Source organism: Platichthys flesus, chromosome 18 (assembly GCF_949316205.1).
Source record: "Platichthys flesus chromosome 18, fPlaFle2.1, whole genome shotgun sequence".
Classification (NCBI taxonomy): Eukaryota; Metazoa; Chordata; class Actinopteri; order Pleuronectiformes; family Pleuronectidae; genus Platichthys; species Platichthys flesus.
In genome coordinates, this window is record NC_084962.1 from 375,997 (window position 1) to 397,864 (window position 21,868).

General features: G+C 39.7%; 1 protein-coding gene across 1 annotated transcript in view; it reads left to right on the plus strand.

Moving 5' to 3' along the window:
• Positions 1-18,827, plus strand: part of cenpe (centromere protein E) — a 32,022-nt gene extending 13,195 nt beyond the window's left edge. Inside the window, 30 exon segments of the mRNA XM_062411963.1 lie at positions 178-280; positions 283-308; positions 1,108-1,285; positions 1,409-1,539; positions 1,990-2,136; positions 2,359-2,538; positions 2,675-2,788; positions 3,875-4,021; positions 4,182-4,295; positions 4,393-4,542; positions 5,263-5,439; positions 5,601-5,837; positions 5,992-6,222; positions 6,370-6,603; positions 6,759-6,992; positions 7,140-7,373; positions 7,529-7,771; positions 7,936-8,163; positions 10,396-10,476; positions 10,559-10,753; positions 10,836-11,045; positions 11,514-11,726; positions 13,100-13,303; positions 14,217-14,393; positions 14,568-14,668; positions 15,208-15,305; positions 16,055-16,190; positions 16,280-16,626; positions 17,364-17,402; positions 18,617-18,827. Of these exon segments, the coding sequence (XP_062267947.1) occupies positions 178-280; positions 283-308; positions 1,108-1,285; positions 1,409-1,539; positions 1,990-2,136; positions 2,359-2,538; positions 2,675-2,788; positions 3,875-4,021; positions 4,182-4,295; positions 4,393-4,542; positions 5,263-5,439; positions 5,601-5,837; positions 5,992-6,222; positions 6,370-6,603; positions 6,759-6,992; positions 7,140-7,373; positions 7,529-7,771; positions 7,936-8,163; positions 10,396-10,476; positions 10,559-10,753; positions 10,836-11,045; positions 11,514-11,726; positions 13,100-13,303; positions 14,217-14,393; positions 14,568-14,668; positions 15,208-15,305; positions 16,055-16,190; positions 16,280-16,626; positions 17,364-17,402; positions 18,617-18,702 (4,995 nt within the window). The 3' untranslated portion in view covers positions 18,703-18,827.
• Positions 18,828-21,868: the final 3,041 nt, after the last annotated feature.

A 21,868-nucleotide genomic window follows, 5' to 3' on the forward strand; every position in this document is an offset into this window, starting at 1 on the left:
CGATTCCACAGGCAGATTGTGTGCAGGTCAGTCCACAATGTCATTGTCATTATAATAACTAATTAGTCTATTGAAGTGTAAGGCTAATTATAGCTGGAATAAGTTGACATGAACTTAAGTTAATAAGGTCACCTCAGTCATTTAGCAGGCTAGTTCTATCACGTTTCCTCCTTTCAGAGCGGAGAGGATCTTGTGCAGGAGTTGGCAAAGCTTCGTCGATCTCTGATTGATGCAGAGGGAGTCAGCAGAGATACAAAGAAGGAATGGGCTGTCCTGCGCAGCCAAACATTGCTCTGGAGGAGATAAAAGTAAGTGGAATCTACTTAAAAATCAATTCAGTAGTTAAAATGTTGGAAATGGTTTACATTGGGTTTCCTGTCTGGCCCAAGGACACTGACTACAAATAATTTGTTGCATCATTCTCTCTTGTTTACTGTTGTGTCTGGTCTGATGAAATTAAAGGTAGTTGTAAAAGTGGGATTTATTCACACATGTACAATGCAGCAGGAGGTTCTCAGCTCAGACAAGTTCGCAAGAACAACAAATCATCCGCAGGATTCAGGTGAGGGGTGGTGCAGCAGATAAAGGGAGGATGTAGCTTAAAGTTTCCGCTGCAGAGATCATGTGTTTTTGTTTACAGCACATTGGTTCAGGCGTTGGCACTTATCACCACAAGACTCTTATCACTGTCTTCTATGTCTTCACTCTCACTTATTCACACACAACAAAAACATAATCATGGGACACGTGTGTAAACTCAAACTGGGTTAAAACATAATATACAGACTGTAGAGCTGGAGTAGTTGGCAGGGCGTGCACGGTTTGGCTCAATTGTGTCTGTAGTGCGCAGTGCGGGTTAGGGTAAATTACTGACAGAGACAGTAAAAAATGTCCCTCCCGATATGTCGGTAGGCAGAGAAATACTGCAAAAATTCCGGATTTCACTCAAACATTTGTGTTCAGGCATACATCTCATTAGTTTTGACTACATGGCCATCTATTTGGAACTATGTGTCTCTGACTTAATCATCTGTATGTTTGTTTTTATAGGTGTATTTTTCACACTTGAACAATTTTTTATATTTGGTGTTTTTGTGATCTTCTCAGGTGACCATGGCTTCGAACCTTGAAAAGATGGAAGCTGAAGTTAACAGCTTGCGTTCTCACCTTGAAATTGAGAAGTCGCGCTACAGAAAGATGGAGAGTGATCTCCAAAAAGAGCTTACTGTTACATTTGATGAGAACAACAAGCTCACTGATCTGCTTGATGGCAAAGTACCAAAAGGTATGTTTGAAGTCATGCTCTTTACTTACTGAAGCGCTGCTTGACAAACTTTCATTTGATTGTATAAACTGCGCTCAGTCTTCAATGCACTTAAATTGGAGTTTTACGATTTTCTGTCTCCAGATCTGATAGACCGCAAGGGATTTGAGCAAAAAGTTGCCACTCTCAGCGAAGAGCTTACAGCATCTCGTAAAGCAGAGGGATATCTCAGAGCTCAGCTGGAAGAGCTTGCTTCATGTCAAACTCAAAAGCAGGTAAGACCTCTTTGGAAAGTGTCTGATAGAGGGTAGCATATAGGCAAAGTCATTTGACGTCATGTGGGTTGTCTCAGGTTTGTGAGTTGAGCGAGGAGTTGTCTGCCATTCGAAGTCAGAGGGAAAGTCTGCTGTCAGCCAAAGCTCCGTATCAGGAGGAGGCTCAGCAGCTCTAAGGCCTCCTGTAGATATCTCCCGATGAGAGAGTAAAAATACCAAGCTCTGAGAGAGCAGGGGCTGATCCAGCAGCTAGTGTACTGATGTAGCACAGCAGCTGAATTCACTTCACTCAGACCTAGAGCACTCTGATTCTGAGATGAGTCAGCTCATGACTCACTTTGAAGTGAGATGCTTGAAAGTAAGCTACAGAATAAAATGTCGATGGTCTAAACGAGTGAGTTGCTCAGGAAACCAGATATGGCAATTGATGATAATTTTTTTTTATTTCAGTTGGAGGAAAGTGACCAAAAAAGAGCATTACTGGTAGAAAGATTGAATGAGATGCAGCAGTTGATAGAGCATTTGGAGAGGAAGCTTGCTGACAGTGAGGTTTCCAGAACCTCAATGGAGGAAATCTGCAAAGAACTTCAAGAACAAGTATGATTTTGATGTTTTTTTTTCTCTGAAACCATCTTTGGTAGCACTGATTTAAATATTTTGTAGATCATGTTTTTTACTGTCTTTAATTCTTAGATCTCTAAATGTTTACGTTTGTCTTTTGTTTAATGTCGTTTTCTCTCTCTTTCTCTGATTATTGAAACTGTGACCATGAAATCAGTGAAGTCTTGTCTACCATAAACACAAGTTGTATTTTTCTAGCAGAAGCAGCAGACTAAAGGGCTTCAATATGTGCGAGCTGAGAAAGAAGCTCTCCTGTCTGAGAAGAAAGCTGAAGCTCAGAGCTCTGCAGAAGAGATGGACCAGCTGCTCTCTACACTTACGTCCGTGACTGCGGAGAGAGACCAACTCAAGGTGGACCTGCAGGAAAATGTGGAGATGGTCAGTGATCTTGTAACTGCTTTGCCAGTCCAAATTTGAAAATACACTCACTCGTGTCAGCTGTCGTTTTCCTTTTGCTGTTTATTTTTCTCTCTGCATGTTAGAGGCCCAAAGATAATATTTCTTTATCAAACAGATGATTGAAAATCAGGAGGAGCTGAGAACTGCTCTGGAGAAGAACCAAGAAACAACCAAAGAGGATAGAGCTCTCTCTGAGATGAGCGCACAGCTGGAAGCGCGACAAAAACTTGTAAGAGTTTCCTCATGTACATGTGCTGTAAATATGGTTGTTTGTCCACCAGTCTCGTGTTCAGGAATGTCTCAAGGGAATTTGTTTCAATGTGGAACTGATGTTAACTTGGATGCAAAAGTACATGATTGAATTTTTGGTTGTCAAAGTCTCAAACTTAAGAATGAATGTGGTAGTTTTCAGACGAATGTCTAATTGGATAAAATGACAATAATTTATATTTAAGAGGTCAAAGATCAATTAGAATTGACATCTTCGGAATTTCAGTTTTAACGCCATAATTCAGGAGCAGAGGTAGAGATTGTGAAAATATCATTAATAATTTTTATTGTCTCTATTTGTTAAAAAACGATCCCTTGCAATAGTTATTCCTCCCCCCATCCTCCCAAAAAAGTAGAAAAAAGGGGGGAATGAATATTTTTAGTTTCTTTATCTTCTGTTTTCTATATTTAGTGTAGGTTTTGCTCATATTCAATACATTTTATTTTTCCTTTTCTCCCTCTCTTATTAATATAATTAACTAATTTCCTTTTTTCAAAATGAAGCTATATATTTTTGAGCCATGTCTAAAGATGAAAGTCATCAGTGGGGACGAATAAACTCAGCTGAGAGCCACAGGAAGTGTATTGAACTCAGAGAATTGAGAGATGGACAAACTGATGACTTCATTAACTTGCGCCTTTTCATGGAGTTTGTTGATGGAGGCATTAAAACTCTGGTCGTTGATTGAAAATACTTGATGGTGTATTTACTGATAGTTAATATGTTGCCTTTTAAGCAGATAAAGACTCTTACAAAGCAAGTAGAGAATGCTGGAGCAAAGAGGGAAGCCTAATTGTTTGAGAGGATAGCCAGATTTCCGAGCTGCTCAGACATCACCCTGCACAGCAGCTTCTCTTTCTCCTCTGTCTGTGAGGAGAGGGATCAGCTGCAAAAGACATTGCAGGAACTTAGACTGGAGAAAATTCAGCTGAGAGCAGAGTTAGGGAACAAAATGGAGGGACTGCAGTGTGAGGTCTGTGAAGGATAACTTTACTGGAAACCAGTTATGGCAGTTCACGGTTGGTGATACATTTTTGATTTCAGGTGGAGGAGAGTGACCACCAAAGAGCATTACTGGTAGAAAAACTGAATGAGATAGAGAATCTGATGAAGCATTATGAGAAGAAGCTTGCTGACAGTGAGGTTTCCAGAACCTCAAAGGAGGAAATCGGCACAGAACTTCAAGAACAAGTATGATTTTGATTGTACTTTATTCCGAAACCATCTTTTCAGACACTGATTTTAATATTTTGTGAATAATGCTTGTCTTTAATTCTAAGATCTCTAAATGGAAAAAGATAATGAGAGAGAGAGAGAGATAACACCATTAAACAATCTTCTGTCTGAGCAGAAAGCTGAAGCGCAGAACTCTGCAGAAAAAATGGACCAGCTGCTCTCTACACTTAAATCCGTGACTGCAGAGAGAGACCAGCTCAAGGTGGACCTGCAGGAAAATGTGGAGATGGTCAGTGATCTTGTGACTGATTTGCCAGTGGGCTGCTGCTGTTTGTTTTTCTCTCTGCATGTTAGTGGTCCAAAGATAATATTTCTTTATCAAACAGATGATTGAAAATCAGGAGGAGCTGAGAACTGCTCTGGAAAAGAACCGAGAACAGAAGGAGCTGCTAAGTCATTTAGAGACTTTACGATCATCCAAAGAGGATGGAGCTCTCTCTGAGATGAGTGCACCGCAGGAGGCGCGTCAAAAACATGTAAGAGTTTCCTCATGCACTGTATATTTGGTTATTTGTCCACCAGTCTCATTCTCAAGGAAATTTGTTTCCATGTGGAACTGAGATTAACTTGGATGCAACACTTTTGGTAGTCAAATCTTAAACTAAATAATGAATGTGCTAGTTTTTCAGACGAATGTCTAATTAGACAAAATTACAATATTTTATATTTAAGAGGTCAAAGATCAAATTCACTTTGACATTATCTTTTTTCCATTTTTTATGCATAATTCAGGAGCAGATTTAGAGATTGTGAACATAACATTAATTATTTTAATGTCTTTATTCGTCAAATAACGATCCCTTGCAATGGTTATTCCACCCAAAAAAAATTAGAAAAGAAAGGGGGGGAATGTACATTTTTTGTTCCTTTATCTTCTGGTTTGTTTCTTAATAGTGAAGGTTTGGCTCATATTTAATAAATGTTATTTTTCCTTGTCCCCCTCATCTTAATAAAATGAAGCTATATATTTTTGAGCCATGTCTTAAGATGAACTTCATCAGCTGGGACCAATAGACTCAGCTGAGAGCCTCAGGAAGTGTAATAAAGTCAGAAAATTGAGAGATGGACAAAATGATTTTGGATTAACTTTTGCTTTTTCATGGAGTTTGTTAATGGGAGCCTTAAAGCTCTGGTGGTTGATTGAAAATACTTGTTGATGTACTTACTGGTAAGTTGATATGTTGCCTTTTGAACAGATAAAGACTCTTACGGAGCAAGCAGGGAATGCTGAAAAAGAAAGGAAAGCCATATGCAAGGTGATGTCTGTCTCCGAGGAGAGGGATCAGCTGCAGGAGACACTGCAGGAAGTGAGACAGGAGAAACAGGAGCTCAGGGCAGAGCTGGGGGACAAGATGGATGCACTTCAAAGTGAGGTCTGTGAGGAATAACTTTACTTCTATAAAACAGCATATTTTAAACACCTGCTTGTATATTGTATCATAATAACAGATGTGTTAGGATATTTGGATTATAAATAGTTAAAGGCAAATCTAAAGGGACTCTTGAATTAACCTGATTGCGGCCTTACCCACAGATGAAGACCTTAACAGAGAAACTGGCAAGCATTGAAACAGAGAGAGACAGTCTGCTCTGTGAGAAGGAAGCCAGCTTTCAGAGATCCTTTTCTGAGGAGAAGGAAAGGATGCTGTCTAAGGTGATGAATCTCTGTGAGGAGAGGGATCAGCTTCAGGAAACACTGCAGGAACTGAGACAGGAGAACCAGCAGCTCAGAGCAGAACTGGAGGACAAGATAGATACCCTGCAGTGTGAGGTCAGTGAGGGACAACTTCTATAAAACAGCATATTATGTACACCTGCTTGTTTATTGTTTATATAATAACAGTTGTAATAGGACATTTGGATTAGTTTTTAATCAAAGTTGAGTGACTCTTGAATGAGCCTTGTGACTGCTGCCTTTGTCACAGGTGAAGACTTTAAAAGAGAAACTGGAAAGCACTGAAAGAGAGCAAGACAGTCTACTCTGTGAGAAGGACGCCAGCTTTCAGAGCTCCTCTGAAGAGGAGAAACTGATTTGCAGGGTGACATCTCTCTGTCAGGAGAGGGACCAGCTGCAGGAGACACTGCAGGAGCTGAGGCAGGAGAAGCAGCAGCTCAAAGCAGAGTTGGATGACAAGATTGAGACACTGCAGTGTGAGGTCAGTGAGGGAGAGCTTCTATAATACAGCATTTTATGTATATTCCTTGTACAAATTACAGTTGTTTTTGGATGTAGGGATTATAAATGATTTTAAATCAAAGTCAAAGAGAATCTTGAATGAGTCATGTGACTGGGTTTCTAACAGGTACAGAATTTAAATGAAAAAATTAAAAGCACTGAAAAGGAGAGAGACGGTCTCCTCTGTGAGAAGGAAGCCAGCTTTAAGATCTCCTCTGAGGAGAAGGAGAAGCTGCTCTGCAGGGTCACATCTCTCTGTGAGGAGAGGGATCAACTACAGGAAACACTGCAGGAACTGAGACAGCAGAACCAGCAGCTCAGGGCAGAGCTGGAGGACAAGATGAAGACACTGCAGTGTGAGGTCAGTGAGGGATAACTTATATAAAACAGCATATTATGTACACCTGCTTTTATATTGTTTATATAATAACAGTTGTAATAGGATATTTGGATTAGTTTTTAATTGAAGTTGATGTGACTCTGGAATGAGCCTTGTGACTGCTGCCTTTGTCACAGGTGAAGACTTTAACAGAGAAACTGGAAAGCACTGAAAGAGAGCAAGACAGTCTGCTCTGTGAGAAGGAAGCAAGCTTTCAGAGCTCCTCTGAAGAGAAGGAGAAACTGATTTGCAGGGTGACCTATCTCTGTGAGGAGAGGGACCAGCTGCAGGAGACATTGCAGGAGCTGAGGCAGGAGAACCAGCAGCTCAAAGCAGAGTTTGAGGACAAGATGGAGACACTGCAGTGTGAGGTCAGTGAGAGAGAGCTTCTATAATACAGCATTTTATTTATATTGCTTGTACAAATTACAGTTGTTTTTGGATGTAGGGATTATAAATGATTTTAAATCAAAATCAAAGAGAATCTTGAATGAGTCATGTGACTGGGTTTCTAACAGGTCCAGACTTTAAAAGAAAAAATGAAAAGCACTGAAAAGGAGAGAGACTGTCTCCTCTGTGAGAAGGGAGCCAGCTTTAAGATCTCCTCTGAGGAGAAGGAGAAGCTGCTCTGCAGGGTCACATCTCTCTGTGAGGAGAGGGATCAGCTACAGGAAACACTGCAGGAACTGAGACAGGAGAACCAGCAGCTCAGAGCAGAGCTGGAGGACAAGATGAAGACACTGCAGTGTGAGGTCAGTGAGGGATAACTTCTATAAAACAGTATATTATGTACACCTGCTTTTATATTGTTAATATAATAACAGTTGTAATAGGACATTTGGATTAGTTTTTAATCGAAGTTGATGTGACTCTTGACTGAGCCGTGTGACTGCTGCCTTTGTCACAGGTGAAGACTTTAACAGAGAAACTGGAAAGCACTGAAAGAGAGCAAGACAGTCTGCTCTGTGAGAAGAAAGCTAGCTTTCAGAGCTCCTCTGAAGAGAAGGAGAAACTGATTTGCAGGGTGACCTATCTCTGTGAGGAGAGGGACCAGCTGCAGGAGGCACTGCAAGACCTGAGGCAGGACAACCAGCAGCACCAGCAGCTCATAACAGAGCTGGAGGACAAGATGAAGAAACTGCAGTGTGAGGTCAGTGAGGGATAACTTTCCTTATATAAAACAGCATATTATGTACACCTGGTTTTATATTGTAGGTAAAACTCACTTGTAATGGGATATGTGGATTATAATTAGTTTTAAGTCAAAGTTGAAGAGACACTTGAATGAGCCTTCTGACTGCGGGTTTCTAACAGGTGAAGACTTTAAAAGAGAAAATGGTAAGCACTCAAACAGAGACGGACAATCGGCTCTGTGAGCAGGAAGCCAGTTTTCAGAGCTCCTCTAGGGAGAAGGTGCTCTGCAGGGTCACTTCTCTCTGTGAGGAGAGGGATCAGCTAAAGGAGAAACTACAGGAACTGAGACAGGAGAACCAGCTGCTGAGAGCAGCCCTGGAAGACCAGATGGCGACAATGCAGTGTGAGGTCAGTGAGGGATAACTTTACTCCTATGAAATGGAATATTATGCACACCTGCTTGTATATTGTATGAATAATAATTGTTGGGATAGGATATGTGGATTATAATTAGTTTAAGTAAAAGTTAGAGACTTTTGAATGAGCCTTATGACTGCGGCTTTCTCACAGGTCAGGTTTGAGACTTTTCTGAGCAGAAAAAGAAGCTGCTATGCAGGGGGATGTATCTCTGTGAGGAGAGGAATCAGCTTGAGGAGACACTGCAGGAAATAAGACAGGCCAACCAGCAGCTCAGAGCAGATATGAAGAACAATATAGAGATAGTGTGTTTCTGTTTATAGTCAGTCGAGCAGTTCTCCTCTAACCAGAAAGTTGTCGGTTCGATCCCAGTCTTCCCCATCTGCATGCCGAAGTGTCCTTGGGCAAGATGCTGAACCCCGATTTGCCCCTTATAGAACATGAAAGTGCTCCTTGACATTTTCACACACTTACAGTTCTCTCATATGCAAAATAGAACAAATTCGATTAGATTCAACTTTATTGTCATTGCACAGTACAAGTACTTATACAACGAAATGCAGTTTAGCGTCTAACCAGAAGTGCAAAAAAAGGAGTTAAAGTGCAGAGTATTGTGCGTATTTGAAATGGAATATAAATAAATAAGATAAAATTTATATGGAATAGTACAGTATTAACAGGTATTGTATGATATAAGAACTAAGAGCAGTAATAAAGGAAATGGTACAGTATTAACAGCTTTTGTATGATATAAGAACTATGAGCAGTAAGTAATATATCTGAGGTAGTACAGTATTAACAGGTATTGTATGATATAATAACTTTAAGCAAGATAAATATATAAAAATATATAAATATTAATATACTATAGGCAGGATAATACAGTAGTAAAAAAAAAGTAACAGTGTAGTGCAAGTGTTCAAATGTTCAGTGATTGGAGGAGGGTGTGTGGCCGGGGGGTATGCTGCTGTCACTGCGGTGCAGAGTTCAGCAGGGTGACAGCTGCAGGAATGAAGCTGTTCCTAAACCTGCTAGTCCGGGAATGGAGGACCCTGTAGAAATTAAGTTTGTTTCAAATCTTCAGCTTCATGATGTCCTTCAATCTTTCCGATTAAATTTACTCAGCCATTATTAACAAGTTGAATTTTAATTTAGCTAAACATTACCTATGAAACTAGAATACTAAGATGAGAAGTATGTGGTAGGGCTGCTCGATTATGGAAAAAATCATAATCATGATTATTTTGGGCAATATCAAAATCCAGATTATTTAAACGATTATTAATATGTGCCCTTATTCTGAAGTCTATGCTTTATTTTTGTAATCACTTCCGGTTCCGGTAAATACTGATGATGGCATGTGTCTTATTCCTCCGTGAAACCAGGATATCGGTGCCCTGTTATTCAAATCCTTATGATGGCAACCCTTAACACTCTATGACCGACTGACCAGCGTGGAGAAATGCGGGTTCGGTCTGACCGGTCTGAACAGCCAGGCGGGAGCGCACTTGAGAATATCGGTGCGCGGCGCGCCCGCTATATGGTCTGCTGCTGTCCTCCCTGCTTTTCCACTTGTGCTGTTTTTTTCACCGCCGATCACCACATACACAACTCGCCTCCTTCACTTTACTGCTACTTGAGAGTGAGAGCCAGTCAGCTGGGCCGCTGAATGCTTTGGGGGAAGGACTGAAAAATAAAGCCAAATAATCGTTTCAACTCGATTTATAGTAGTTTGGAGATCGTTTGACCCCATAATAGTAATCACGATTAATTTTCGATTAATCGAGCAGCCCTAGTCTGAGGTCCCTTTTTCTTACACTCAAAAACAGAGCAACTTTCTTTTCTGAAGTTTATTCCATTCATGTTTAAGTGTGTACATACTACATACTACATACTTTACAGCTGTTGTTACAGACCACCAACATTATTAGTTCCTGGCCCAACCATGCTGCATACTCATTGGCCTACTGATGCTATTGAGGTTTATTATTCATTCTAGTATCTGTGGAGTTAGACAGACACTATTCTCCTCTACAGATATAGTGTTATATATAATATACACTGGCATATACAGTCATGTGTGAGGATGGTAAAAAATTCCTCAACAATAATGAAGCAGCTTTAGTAAGAGACATTTATACACAGAGTGAATGGTGTTTCGTTCTCTTTTTGTTGCTAGTGAAGACCGGCCTACTTACAAGTCTTTTTTTCTTTTTCTTTCAGTTGCTCAGTGAAGATCGAGGCTCCACTGGAGTCGAGGTGACAGCGTCATCAAGGTTGAACGACTCCACCAGGCAGCTTCAGGTAATGTAACCTCTAAATGTGCATTCATCAGCAGATGAAAGGCACACAAAGAATTGAATAATTCTACTTCTACTTGTTGCAGGAGACCTTCAGAGGATTCCAGCACTTTATAGACACGTGTTCCAAATACATCTCCACACCCATGGACAAGGTTTTGAGGGTGCAGAGTGCCTTGAACCATGATTATCTGACCTCTCTTCCAAAAGCCACCATGAGCGCCTACACGACTATATGTCAGCTAGGACTTGAGACTGTTCAGACTCTGGGAAACATTGTAGTAAATATCAACATTTGTCCATTTGAAATTTCATGTAGGTCTTACTCTTGATAAAGTAGTAACCAGTAAATCATTTCCTCAGGTGTGCCTACAGGTGAAGGCCCAGGATTGTCGGGATCGGTTTGAGGAGTTGGTGAAGAAAGACTTGTCTATTTTTGAGGAAAGGCGGCTGCATGATGTGCTGAGGTGCAGAGTACAGGCACCCACTCTCTCTGTCAAAGACGAGGACTTCCATGCTGTGTGGGAACACAGACTGGCTGATCTACTGGACAAGCGGCAGCGCTACCAGCAGGTGAGAATGTTACCAAGCCTTTGTAAAATGCTTGCCTTCCAATTCAGTCATTACCTCTACATACGAGCATATGTTTACACCCCTGTCCATTTGTGTGTTGGTTGTTGTGTTGTAAGCAAGATCATGCAAAAACTACTGGACTGATTTACACAAAACTTAGGGTCAGGGAAGAACACACAAAATCTTGATCTGGATCAAGAGATGGATCCAGAAAATCATTTCACTTTCTTTAACATGGCAAAATAAGGGGTTTACTTGATTTTGATTGATTACTTTGACTTAGTGTAAATAAATGTGGTTTCTTGAGGGCCTTTGCAGTGGTAAACACTCTACTGAGTGATATTATAGATTAGTAAATGGTTTTATCCAGAGCAATTTGAAGTATAAATTCCAGCAGGTGGAGGATTGGATGACATCTCTCCAACATTAATGTACTGAAATCTCATAACAACTCTGCTGGCTTTGTAGAAAATGTCCATCATTTTGGAGAAGTTCTTGGACTATGTGGCCTCTCATCCGAATGAGTTGTCGGTGGAGATCACAGAGAGGGAGAGGTTCAAGGAGCAGCTACAGGGCGCAATAAGCGCCCAGCCAATCAGCTTCAGTGAGCTTGACAGCATCCTTAGCTGTGAGCTGGACCGCAGAGCTGCCCTGGCCCACAGCAAGAAGATGATCCTGCAGGTAGTGTTCAATATTCACCTCTTTGATTACTTCCACAGGCAGGAGGGGCGATCTGTTGTCTGTTAGTGAGCAGGATGTCTACAGTTTTGAGGACGTGTTATGGAAAGTTGCTGAAAATATCAACTGGACACATATGATACACACAAACTCAGATCGGATACACATACGCTCACGCCAGACCACATTCGTAGGTGGTCTGGGCCACGTGTCAACATTATTTTAACAGTGTGAATGAGAAGATGGCCTTTGCTCCATTGAAAGGCTGCCTACTCAACCTACTCTATGTCCTATGTGTAAGGCAATGCAACTATACTATTTGTATAGCAGATTTCAACAGCGCATTAATTCAAAGTTCACTGTGAAGAAAGTGTGACACACCTGGCATTAAAATGTGGCCCCACATGCGTCTCCTGATCTGATCTCGATTCAGATCTCACTTCCCCACACGATATGTAAATATACACGTACATCATCTCTGCTAGCTAGATGCACTGCATGGCGGGAAGAAGCAAGGAGAAAAGAAGATATAAAAATAACACAAACGCCACAAGGTATAGCAAATCATTTATTTTGTTACCGCTTTCTTCACTTTAAATGAAGCCTACAGCAGGGGTATGTGTACGTATTTCCAGTTTCATTATGACCCATTAAGACCCCTCAGGTCGTCTTTAAATTTTTGAATCAATGCTGAAGGCTTTTCTGTTTTCCACAGCATTTTATTCAATCAAATAATTATAAATTTCTTTTACTACACAGTTTGTTCTCTTTATATCTTATATCTCATTTATTGATTCTATTTTGTATTAAAGTCTTAATTTATTTTTAATGCTTTCTTGTACTGTTGGGTTTACAACTTTTCATAATGCCTTTTGTATTTTATAGAAATCACTTTGTGATCAGATCACGAAAACCACATGTTAATACGGACTGTGTATGGGGCTATAGACACAAATGTTAATTTGTGGACTCTAGTATTTAGTGTTAAAAGAAGGAAGCATCTCATACCCAATAAGCCCAATCCCAAATTAAAGCCATGAGCAGCTGAGAGCCGGTTTCAGGCCTGACAAAGCCTTTCAAAGTCACTGCAGATCATTTCGTTCCGTTTTATAGAATGAGTGACACATTCACGCACCAGTTTACTCATCACAAAGTGTGCAGCATTTAAAGTGCACACTCAACAGTTCAGCCACAGAATTTATCAGCAAATAGAATCCATTCATTCAGTTCAGTTATTGAAAACCTGAGATATGGTTGTTCACAACTACTGCTATTTTTAATAGTAAATATTTTAATCCATACATTTTGCATCAAATGTTCACTACAATGCTATTTCTTGTCTTCCTAATGTCATATTGTCAATGGACTTCCTACAGGGCATCACTGCTGAACATAGTGTTCTGAGTGAAGAGCTGAAGCTGCTGGAGGCTCAGGCTTGTTTTCAGCTCAAAGAGGAGAAAGGCAAAAGTTCCACTCTGCTGCAGGCGATTGAGGGAGCTCCTCTGAAATCAGAGCTCTCCTTCCTGAATGACAACCAGAACCTTCTTGCTCAGCTCATGCAAACTGAAGAAAAAGTTAAAGTATGTTTGTTTGATGCCTGATATTGACACCTTTTGTACAGTGATTCACAACTGGTGGGCAGTGGGTCGCGGGACTATGCCTTGGCAAAACATTATTTTAAGAAAACGATCCTGTGCTTGTATTTTGAAGCAAAAAAATAGGTATGCAGCGGCGTGCCATTTTTTCGCAATACTTAACAGTATTTGGCATAAATGCCTTGTAGTGCTAATAGACACCTGCCATTTCACAGCATAGAAGAACACCTGCCAAGTTTTATTTCATATGCTAATTGAGCATGAATCTTTTTGAATTGCATTTTGAGTTTGTGGATAAAAGCTGCTACTCAAGACACTGCATTTTTTCCATAGTGCACTGTTGGTTGCCATACATTCAGTGAGTGAGTATTCTCAGCTAAAGCTACATAATCTTTTTGAAACTACTTCTCAGTAGTTTTTTTATTTCATGTTTGTGCATGAAAGCAGTGTTGAGTCTGTTAAAAAAGGCTGAAGTTACTCAATTATGTATGTTGTGTTACCTAATGTCCTTAAGATGCACTTTTTGGTTTTTAATTCAAATGCAGCTAATTCAGTGTGAAAAGGAATATTTCCCTCTCTAGCATCGCCACCTGCTGGTTATTTGGTTTATCATTAAACTTGTTGTGTTGGCTTACTGTGATATTCTGTACTATCTCAGGTTCAAACTGCACCATCTTTTCATTTCAATAACATTGAGTAGTTAGAACAGATACCGAAGGGGTCTGAACACCCTATGAGGACAATTGTATTGTTATTTTTAGCTGCTATCATTTATACATAATAGCTTAGCTCGTAAAGACCTCTTAATTTCTTATATCCCTTTCCTGTCTCTTCTTACAGTGTCCATCTCAGGGGGAAACCTGTCCAACAGCCATTGACATATTTTTCTGTGTTACAGGCTCTGCATGTACAAAATGAGCAGCTGGAGGAGGCACAGATAAAGGCCACAAACGGTCTGTCCAGCCATAAGCAGGCCACTCAGCTTCTGCAGACAGAGCTGCAGGACAGCTGTGCGCAAAACGATGAGAAAGAGAAGACAATCCAAATGCTCAGGGGCAAACTGCAAGAGTCTGAGGTTTGTATTGTCTGTACGGACTAAATAGCAGCCTTTCTATAGCTGAAGAGGTTTGTTTACCTTTATATCAGACTCTGAGCTCAGTTTTTGCAGTCCTTTTTGTTTACATGTTTAAATGTTGGTTCTTTGACTCGCATGAAGCAGCTCATATTGTATTTTTCTTTTCCTTATCAGAAAATAGCGTCACCCAGTGCTGCTGAACTGGAAAATCTCCAGACTAAACTGTTCAAAATGGAGGTGGAGTTGAGTTCTGCATCTGATAAACACAAACAAGAGTAAGAGCCTTTTGTTACCTACACAAAGGACGTATGTTTTCATCTGTGTTTGTTTGTCTGTCTGTGAGTCAGTGGAATTACACAAACGTCTGACTGATGGAATCCATGTTTTCTTTTTGTGAAATTGCTTTGTCAGATAATTATTCATAAAAACACTCGGGCATGTTTAGGAGACTGATATTTATGGTGCAGATCCTGCCCAAAAAAATGGGACTCGATAATTAAAATGTGGTGTCACGAGGAGACTGTTGAGCCTTGACGGTCTTAAACGCTATCTTAAGTACCATTCTATTTTTATTATTTTTCCGTTTGGTCTTATTTGTTGGCTGAACCTAATATGTTATTATAATATTCTGTTGTTATTTTCTTCAGATAGTGGAGGGACTATCTCTTTATTTTAAAAAGCTAATTGTGCCTGTTGACAGTCGAATGAAATTCTTAGTTGTCAATCTTCCTCATTTACGACACATAAAAGCATTATTTGTACTTTGCACTTTGTTCTGTGGCTGAATGTTGTGACCAGAGTGTTTCCTTCTCAGGATCCAGAGAATGAGTACAGTGCTGAGCGTGAAGGAAGAATCATTAAGGAATCTGAAGGATACGTTGAGGAGGTTACAACAGCAAGGAGAGGAGTCATGTAAGTCAGAGATGTGAAAATTTATTTAGACCTCAACTGTAGCTCTCAGCTTCAGGTAGTGACAGTGTTCTTTTTCTTTTGGCCGTTTCATAAGATAATTGATAATAGGAATGTAGAAGCTGGATCACAAATTCACTTTAACAGAGTGGTAACAAACTGAATGCATTATTAACACATGATCACCTTTTAGGATTAATGTTTTTGCTGTTCATGTCTTCATGTATCCACGGTGGTTCTAAAACAGAGAATCTCACAAATGGAGAGATTTTAATTTTTACAATTTTTACCATAATATAATTCCTCTGCAAAATTTTAGCTTAAACTTTATGCAGTAAAGATTTACATTTATCTTTTTTTTTTTATCATATGTGATAATAATTGAATAATGTTGCCATTACAGATTCTACTGACAGATTTTATTGTTTCTTCTCCTTTTAGATTGAGATCTTAATTTATTGTTCATACAATGTTGCTAAAAATTAACAACTTCACCTCTGTCACATGAAAGCACTTGTAGCAGGGGAGAGTCTTCACAATAAAAGAAGAGTATTGATGTGAAGGAAATTAATATAGTAACTGTATAAAGTCCTCTTTTCTACCATTAGACACAACAGCTTGTAACATAAATTCCTTGTGCCACAGTAATTAAACACAAGTGCACATAACAAAGTTTTTTTTGATTTTTTTTAATTTTTTTTTTTACCCATTTTAAGAGGAAGACTGGTTAAATGGACAATGTGAAAATTTAGTCTTGCAGGGTGAGGACCTTCACACTAAACTGACCAACCCCAGAGGTGTGGTGATCAAGAGCAGCATTCTGCTGGACAAGACCAAACTTGAGAATGAAGTCAAACAGCTTTGCCTTAAAATAACGGAGCTGGAATGGTAAGTACAACCAGTCTGACAGTGGAACTCCTCAGATAGTTTCGATGACTCTTAAATCCATATTGACATCTGCCCCTGTCTCAATACAGCTTGGTGTCCACTCAGCAGACAGAGATTAGCAAGTGGAAGAGCCGAGCCATCAATCTGAAGGCAAAGAGGAAAGTTGAAGTGGACAAGCCTTCATCGCCCTGCAAGACAACCAAGAGGGGTCTACAAGAGACCTCAGACTCCTCCAGCTTCCTCAGCTCACCTAAGAAGTTACTGGTTACTTCTAGGAAGATCCTAGACTCTCCTAGGAAGGTGATGGACTTTCCAAAGGTCTATCAGCTCGACTCCCCCAAAAGCAGTTTCTTTGATGTGGGTGGGAGCTCGGACCTGCTGCCCAGAACCTTTCCCAAGCAATTCTTTGATAACTCCAGCCTTGGCACCATTCCAGGTAGAAAACTTATGTCAACTACTTTTTGTATAGCTTGTCTGCCACAATCCTTTGTAAAGGGATAGTTTACCGAAAAATGAAAATTCACTCATTATCTACTCACCACTAATCCAATGGAGGGGTGGGTGAATTGTTTGAGTCCACGAAACCCTTGTGGATTCTCAGGAGCAAACAGTGTTGCAGCCAAATCTAATACAATTTAGGTAACTGGTGCCTCCTTTAGACATAATAACACCAAAAAAAACATAACCTGCCTCCATACTGCTCGTGTTGTGTCATAAAGTGTAGACTCAGCTTCATTTACAATATGTATAAGCCTAAAAGTCCTCTACTGGAAGTAGTGATACTAGTGGATGCAGCTGTGTGCGTACGAATGTGAAAGTGGCTCCGAGGAGGATATCTGTGGACATTTAGGTTGAAAACATGGTGTAAATAATGCTGTTTCGAGACAAATTTGAATGGCTCGGCATCCGGACACATGGATGACACAACACAAGTAGTATTGAGGCATGGTATTATTTATTTTGGTTCTTTAGAAGGAGTAACCAGTTACTTTAATTGTATTGAATTTGGCTGCAACACTGTTTACCCCTGAAACTCCAAAAGTTTCTTGACTAAAACACTTCACCCACCCCTCCATCAGCATAGTGGTGAGTAGATAGAGTGCCATTTTTTGGGGAACTATCCCTTTAAGAGTTTTTGTACAACATGAACACTCAAGCTGTTTGTTTTCTCAGAGATTTCCCATGTTCCTGATACTCCAGATGCAGAGAGGGGTAACTGCTGCAATATCACACTGTGTTGAGGGAAACTGGGGTTGCACTGACAGAAACTTGGGTTGATGGATTTGATCAGTCTTCCATTAAAACATGAATCAGCACCGACCTCCACTGTTGAACTGGTGAAGTTCCATTCAATCTGTGCCTGTCCGCTGAGCAAGATATTCATTTAACTGAATGATATTATAAGCCAAAACCGAGCCAATCACTCATGTATTCCAGTAGCTAAAAGCAAAGCAGTCTAATGCAACAGTCCTGAAATGAATACTCCTCCATAAATGTTCCAATAGACAGTTTGTAATGAAAATGTTTGAGAGGTGCTGCTTCATCTGTGTGATCATTTTAAACATTCTTGTGGTGCTGTTGAACACTCTTGTCTTTCTGATATTTGCGGATATAAAAAAGATGGACAAATTAGATACAACCAATACATAATCATGACACCAGTCAGAAGTATGACATATAAAAATAACTTGAAAAGATAGTAAGTCAAAATATACAAAGATTTGAACCACCTCGGCTTGTGAGTTGGATGCTAGTAATTTAGAATAAGTGGATTTGACATTGCTTTTGAATGCTTATCAGTTCTTTTTTGATATTTTTGAAAAAAATTTCCCATCCCAACTGTATTTAAAAACCCTATCTTTTTGCAGCCCATCCCAAACTAGGGCTTATAAAATGTTTAGCCACTGTTTGCGTTAAAGGCAGAAGGTTGACCATTTTTAGTTTTATTAAAAAGTGTCAGTTTATAGTAGGGCAATGCGCCCCCATAGAATAACAAAGTATTGGGATAGATGCACTGTATGAATGTGTGTGTGGTTGGGTGAATGTGAAACTGTAGTGTAAAGCGCTTTGAGTGGTCATCAAGACTAGAAAAGCGCTATATAAATACAAATCCATTTACCATTTAATGTCTGCAGTAAGGCTACAAAACCCAGTGATCTTTTAGGATGTTTCACTTTACATTGGCTTATTCAGTCCTTTATTCAGATGTCCAACAAGTGGAAAATAAAATTCATGGAGAGGTGGCTTTATGTTGCAGTATGAGCTATAATGCGGTCTTTGGATATCATAGATCACAGGTCTGAAACAGGGTCAATTTAAGACCATAATGATCATCACTGCCACTATAAAATACAGTAGAACAGGTGATTTTATTTTCTTCTGTTACTTGATCTTCATTGGTTTGATAAAAGTCTGGTGTGTTGCAGATGCAGCTACAGGACTCGATGCAGCCAGAAAGGACGAGTGGTGGCCTCAGTCTCCAAAACAAGAAGACATGTGTAAAACACAGTAAAATCAAATATTTTAAAAGCCTGTGTTTGTCATAATTTCTGTTTTCTGTATTGCTTTTGTTTTCTTTGTCTTTTCTCAATTTAGATAATAAAGGTTAGTAATACTTAATAATGAACATCTGTTGTCTCCTTCACGTATTTAACACAGTGAATTTGTTTCAAATAAATCCAAATAGAAATGGAAACACTGGGAACGACTGAGCCTCTAAAATATCTTGAAAGTCATTCAATTCCATGTCTGTACATAATTAAGTTGTTTTTTATGATGTTGATTTGTGGGACATATTCATGATAGTATTATTTTAAACAAACATATTTATGAAAAGTAATGTGATCATGTCTTTAGTAAACATATACTCTACATCCTTATGGGCAGACTGAATCAGAGCGTATATGTTAAAAGGATGCCTTCTAATAAGTAACAAAAGAGGTGTTCTTTCATTATATCCAACAGTGGGAGTGGGAGTGTCCTCTACACAATTGCCTGTCCTTCTCACCCATAGATTTAAATCACACTGGTATTCTTCCTCAGGTTGCAGATTATTTCAAAAGAACAGCGTCAAACACAGCACAGGTGTGAGACTGCTCATCTAAGCTGAAACTATCTCAACAATCTTAAAGATGGTAGAGATTCACGACTGGAAAAACAACGGAAAAGTGAGGAGAAGACATACAGTCCAAATAATCCATGTGATACAAGGTCCCAGCTGTGACATCATAGTCAGATTAAAATAACTTTGACGGAAGGGTAAAAACCCCTACAAGGTGTTTATTACCTGGTGATGAAACTGTCATTGAAATAATGCAGCCTCTTTATGACCCACAACAGCTAATGAGACCTATAGGGAGAAGCCTGTCTTTTTCCATAAACTACAGTAAAACCCTTTTTTAACAATTTCTGCTGGCACGTGGTTCGGTTTAATCACCCTGCATACTTCAGACACGTCCGTCTTTTCCATCCCACCAACAAAACGACGCCGTTAGAGGAGGGGTGTGGAATCCGATGTCAAGGCTACGCCCTAGGCCAAAGGTTAACACGTGCCGACCAGCGCTCCCAAGTGTTGGGACATGGTTTTTGTGCAAACCACTGGCCTCTTTTCAGCCTACATGTGGTCAAAGCATTAAACAAACATGCCGCATGTGCTGGCGTGAACTCAAGATGCCACCGGTTTCATTGTTCTGAGATAGTCAAGGAACTCATGCTCCCAGGGGGCAACAGGTTCCTTCTCTTCTGGTGGACTTCACACATAGGTGTGAAAAGCCACAAAGGTCAACTCCAATTGGTCACTCAGGTCTCATGACCTGGTGGCCGATGAGCCGATATAAGCCGAGGCCCACCCCAAATTCACTCTATAAATAATTATACATGCTAAGCAAGACTGTTTATTTGATCTGTGTGTGTTTATAAGTTTGATATGAGGTGGGATATTGTGGCAACAAGTTAAATGAAAGCTAATGTTAGAATGGCCTTCAAAGGCTTCCTTTGTAGGTCTCTCTGACTCTTGCATTCTCTGATTAACATCGACACAGACACGCATAGTTTTCACCTTACTTATCTTCTTCCCCACTTCAAAGGAAGGGTTAGGGTTAGGGCACACCATTCTATGGTAACCTTTTTAAGCACTATGGCACAACACAAGTGTTCCTCACCAATTTCCGGTTTCTTACAAACAAGATGGATGAGATCAGTCTGAGAAATACACTTCATTACCTCATCGCTATGCATCCTGCAGAAAGTTGTGTGTAATGGTGTGATTTAGTATTCCAGCCAACTTAGTTACTGCTGCAGTAATGCTGATGTCACCACGTGCTCCTTTGGTGAGAGCATTTGTTTGTGTTTATCCTGAACTCGCTAAAGGTATTTAAAAAATGCAGAGACGTGTAAAACATTTTTGATTTGGTCTTCACGCTTCTTATTTCTGTTGCTGTAGATAAAGTCATACTGGCACCATATTCCTGCAAAGAGAACACTTTAGTTGGTAAAGATAAAGAAGGACTGAATGAATGAAATTAGATGCAGTGGTCTAAGAAAATGGGTCATGTATGTGTCAGGCGTGTTGGTTTATCCTAAATATGAGTAGATGAGCTGGACTCGGTTTGTTCAATCAAGTATTTACTTAGAATACAATCAGCAAAGCAATGGGCATCCAACAAGTCGCATCAGAACACGAGACCCATCAGAACGCATCAAACAGCCGGCGCAACAGTAGATCTTGGTTCTTCCTCCTCGAAAGTGTGCAGGCATAGGCCATCCTCTTGGTATTGGAATAAGGAAGTGACACAGCTAATGGCATGTGGGCCAATGGTGTTGACAATTGGAGAAAAGATTATTGTGTTCTTGCTATATCAAACATTGTTCTGTTTGTACAGACATTCAAAACAATTTAACCAGAACAACGAAACACATTCTGGCGCTCACACATTCTAATTTCAAGATTAAACAGTAGGAAGGAAAAGGTTATTATTAATCATTTGTTTGAAGGCCATTTATCTGGCTCAAACTGTAACTATCATTATTGTTAACAGTACAGCTATAATTTGAAATGCTTCTATCTTTATTTATTTAGAGTTCAGTCAGACACAGAATATAGCTAAAATATTGAAATCCTGACATATGGCATCAGCATCTTGTGATGAGGCTCTAAAAAGCAGTATTGTGTCTTCACTCACTGATTTATTAAGGACTAATATAAATAAATACATTTATTGATAAAATAAATAAAAGTGCAACAAAGCAGTTTAGACAACATTCACACTTATGAGATTTCCTAAATATCAAAGGCATACACATCTCAATTCATATATCAGGCTTACAGGCTTTTATTGGAGTCTGCAGTTATTGATGTACACATGCGCAAGCACACGGTCTAGACGTGCCCCGTATTTTTTCTTTCCTTCCAGACAGGCAGCGACATCCAAAATATCCACAAATAATTACAATTATATGCTATAGTGGAAAATAACTATGTGCGGTTGAAACCTATTTTGTACCCGTCTAAGAATTTTATTACCTGAAGCGTTATGATTTGAAACCTGTACGACATTTTTATATATCTGTATGACCTTTCCATTACTTATTGACTGTCCAAGAACCTAATTGAAATTTATGCAAATAATTTATTTGTGTCTCAAACTTTGCCTACAGAACCAGTCTGATCTGGTTTAGAC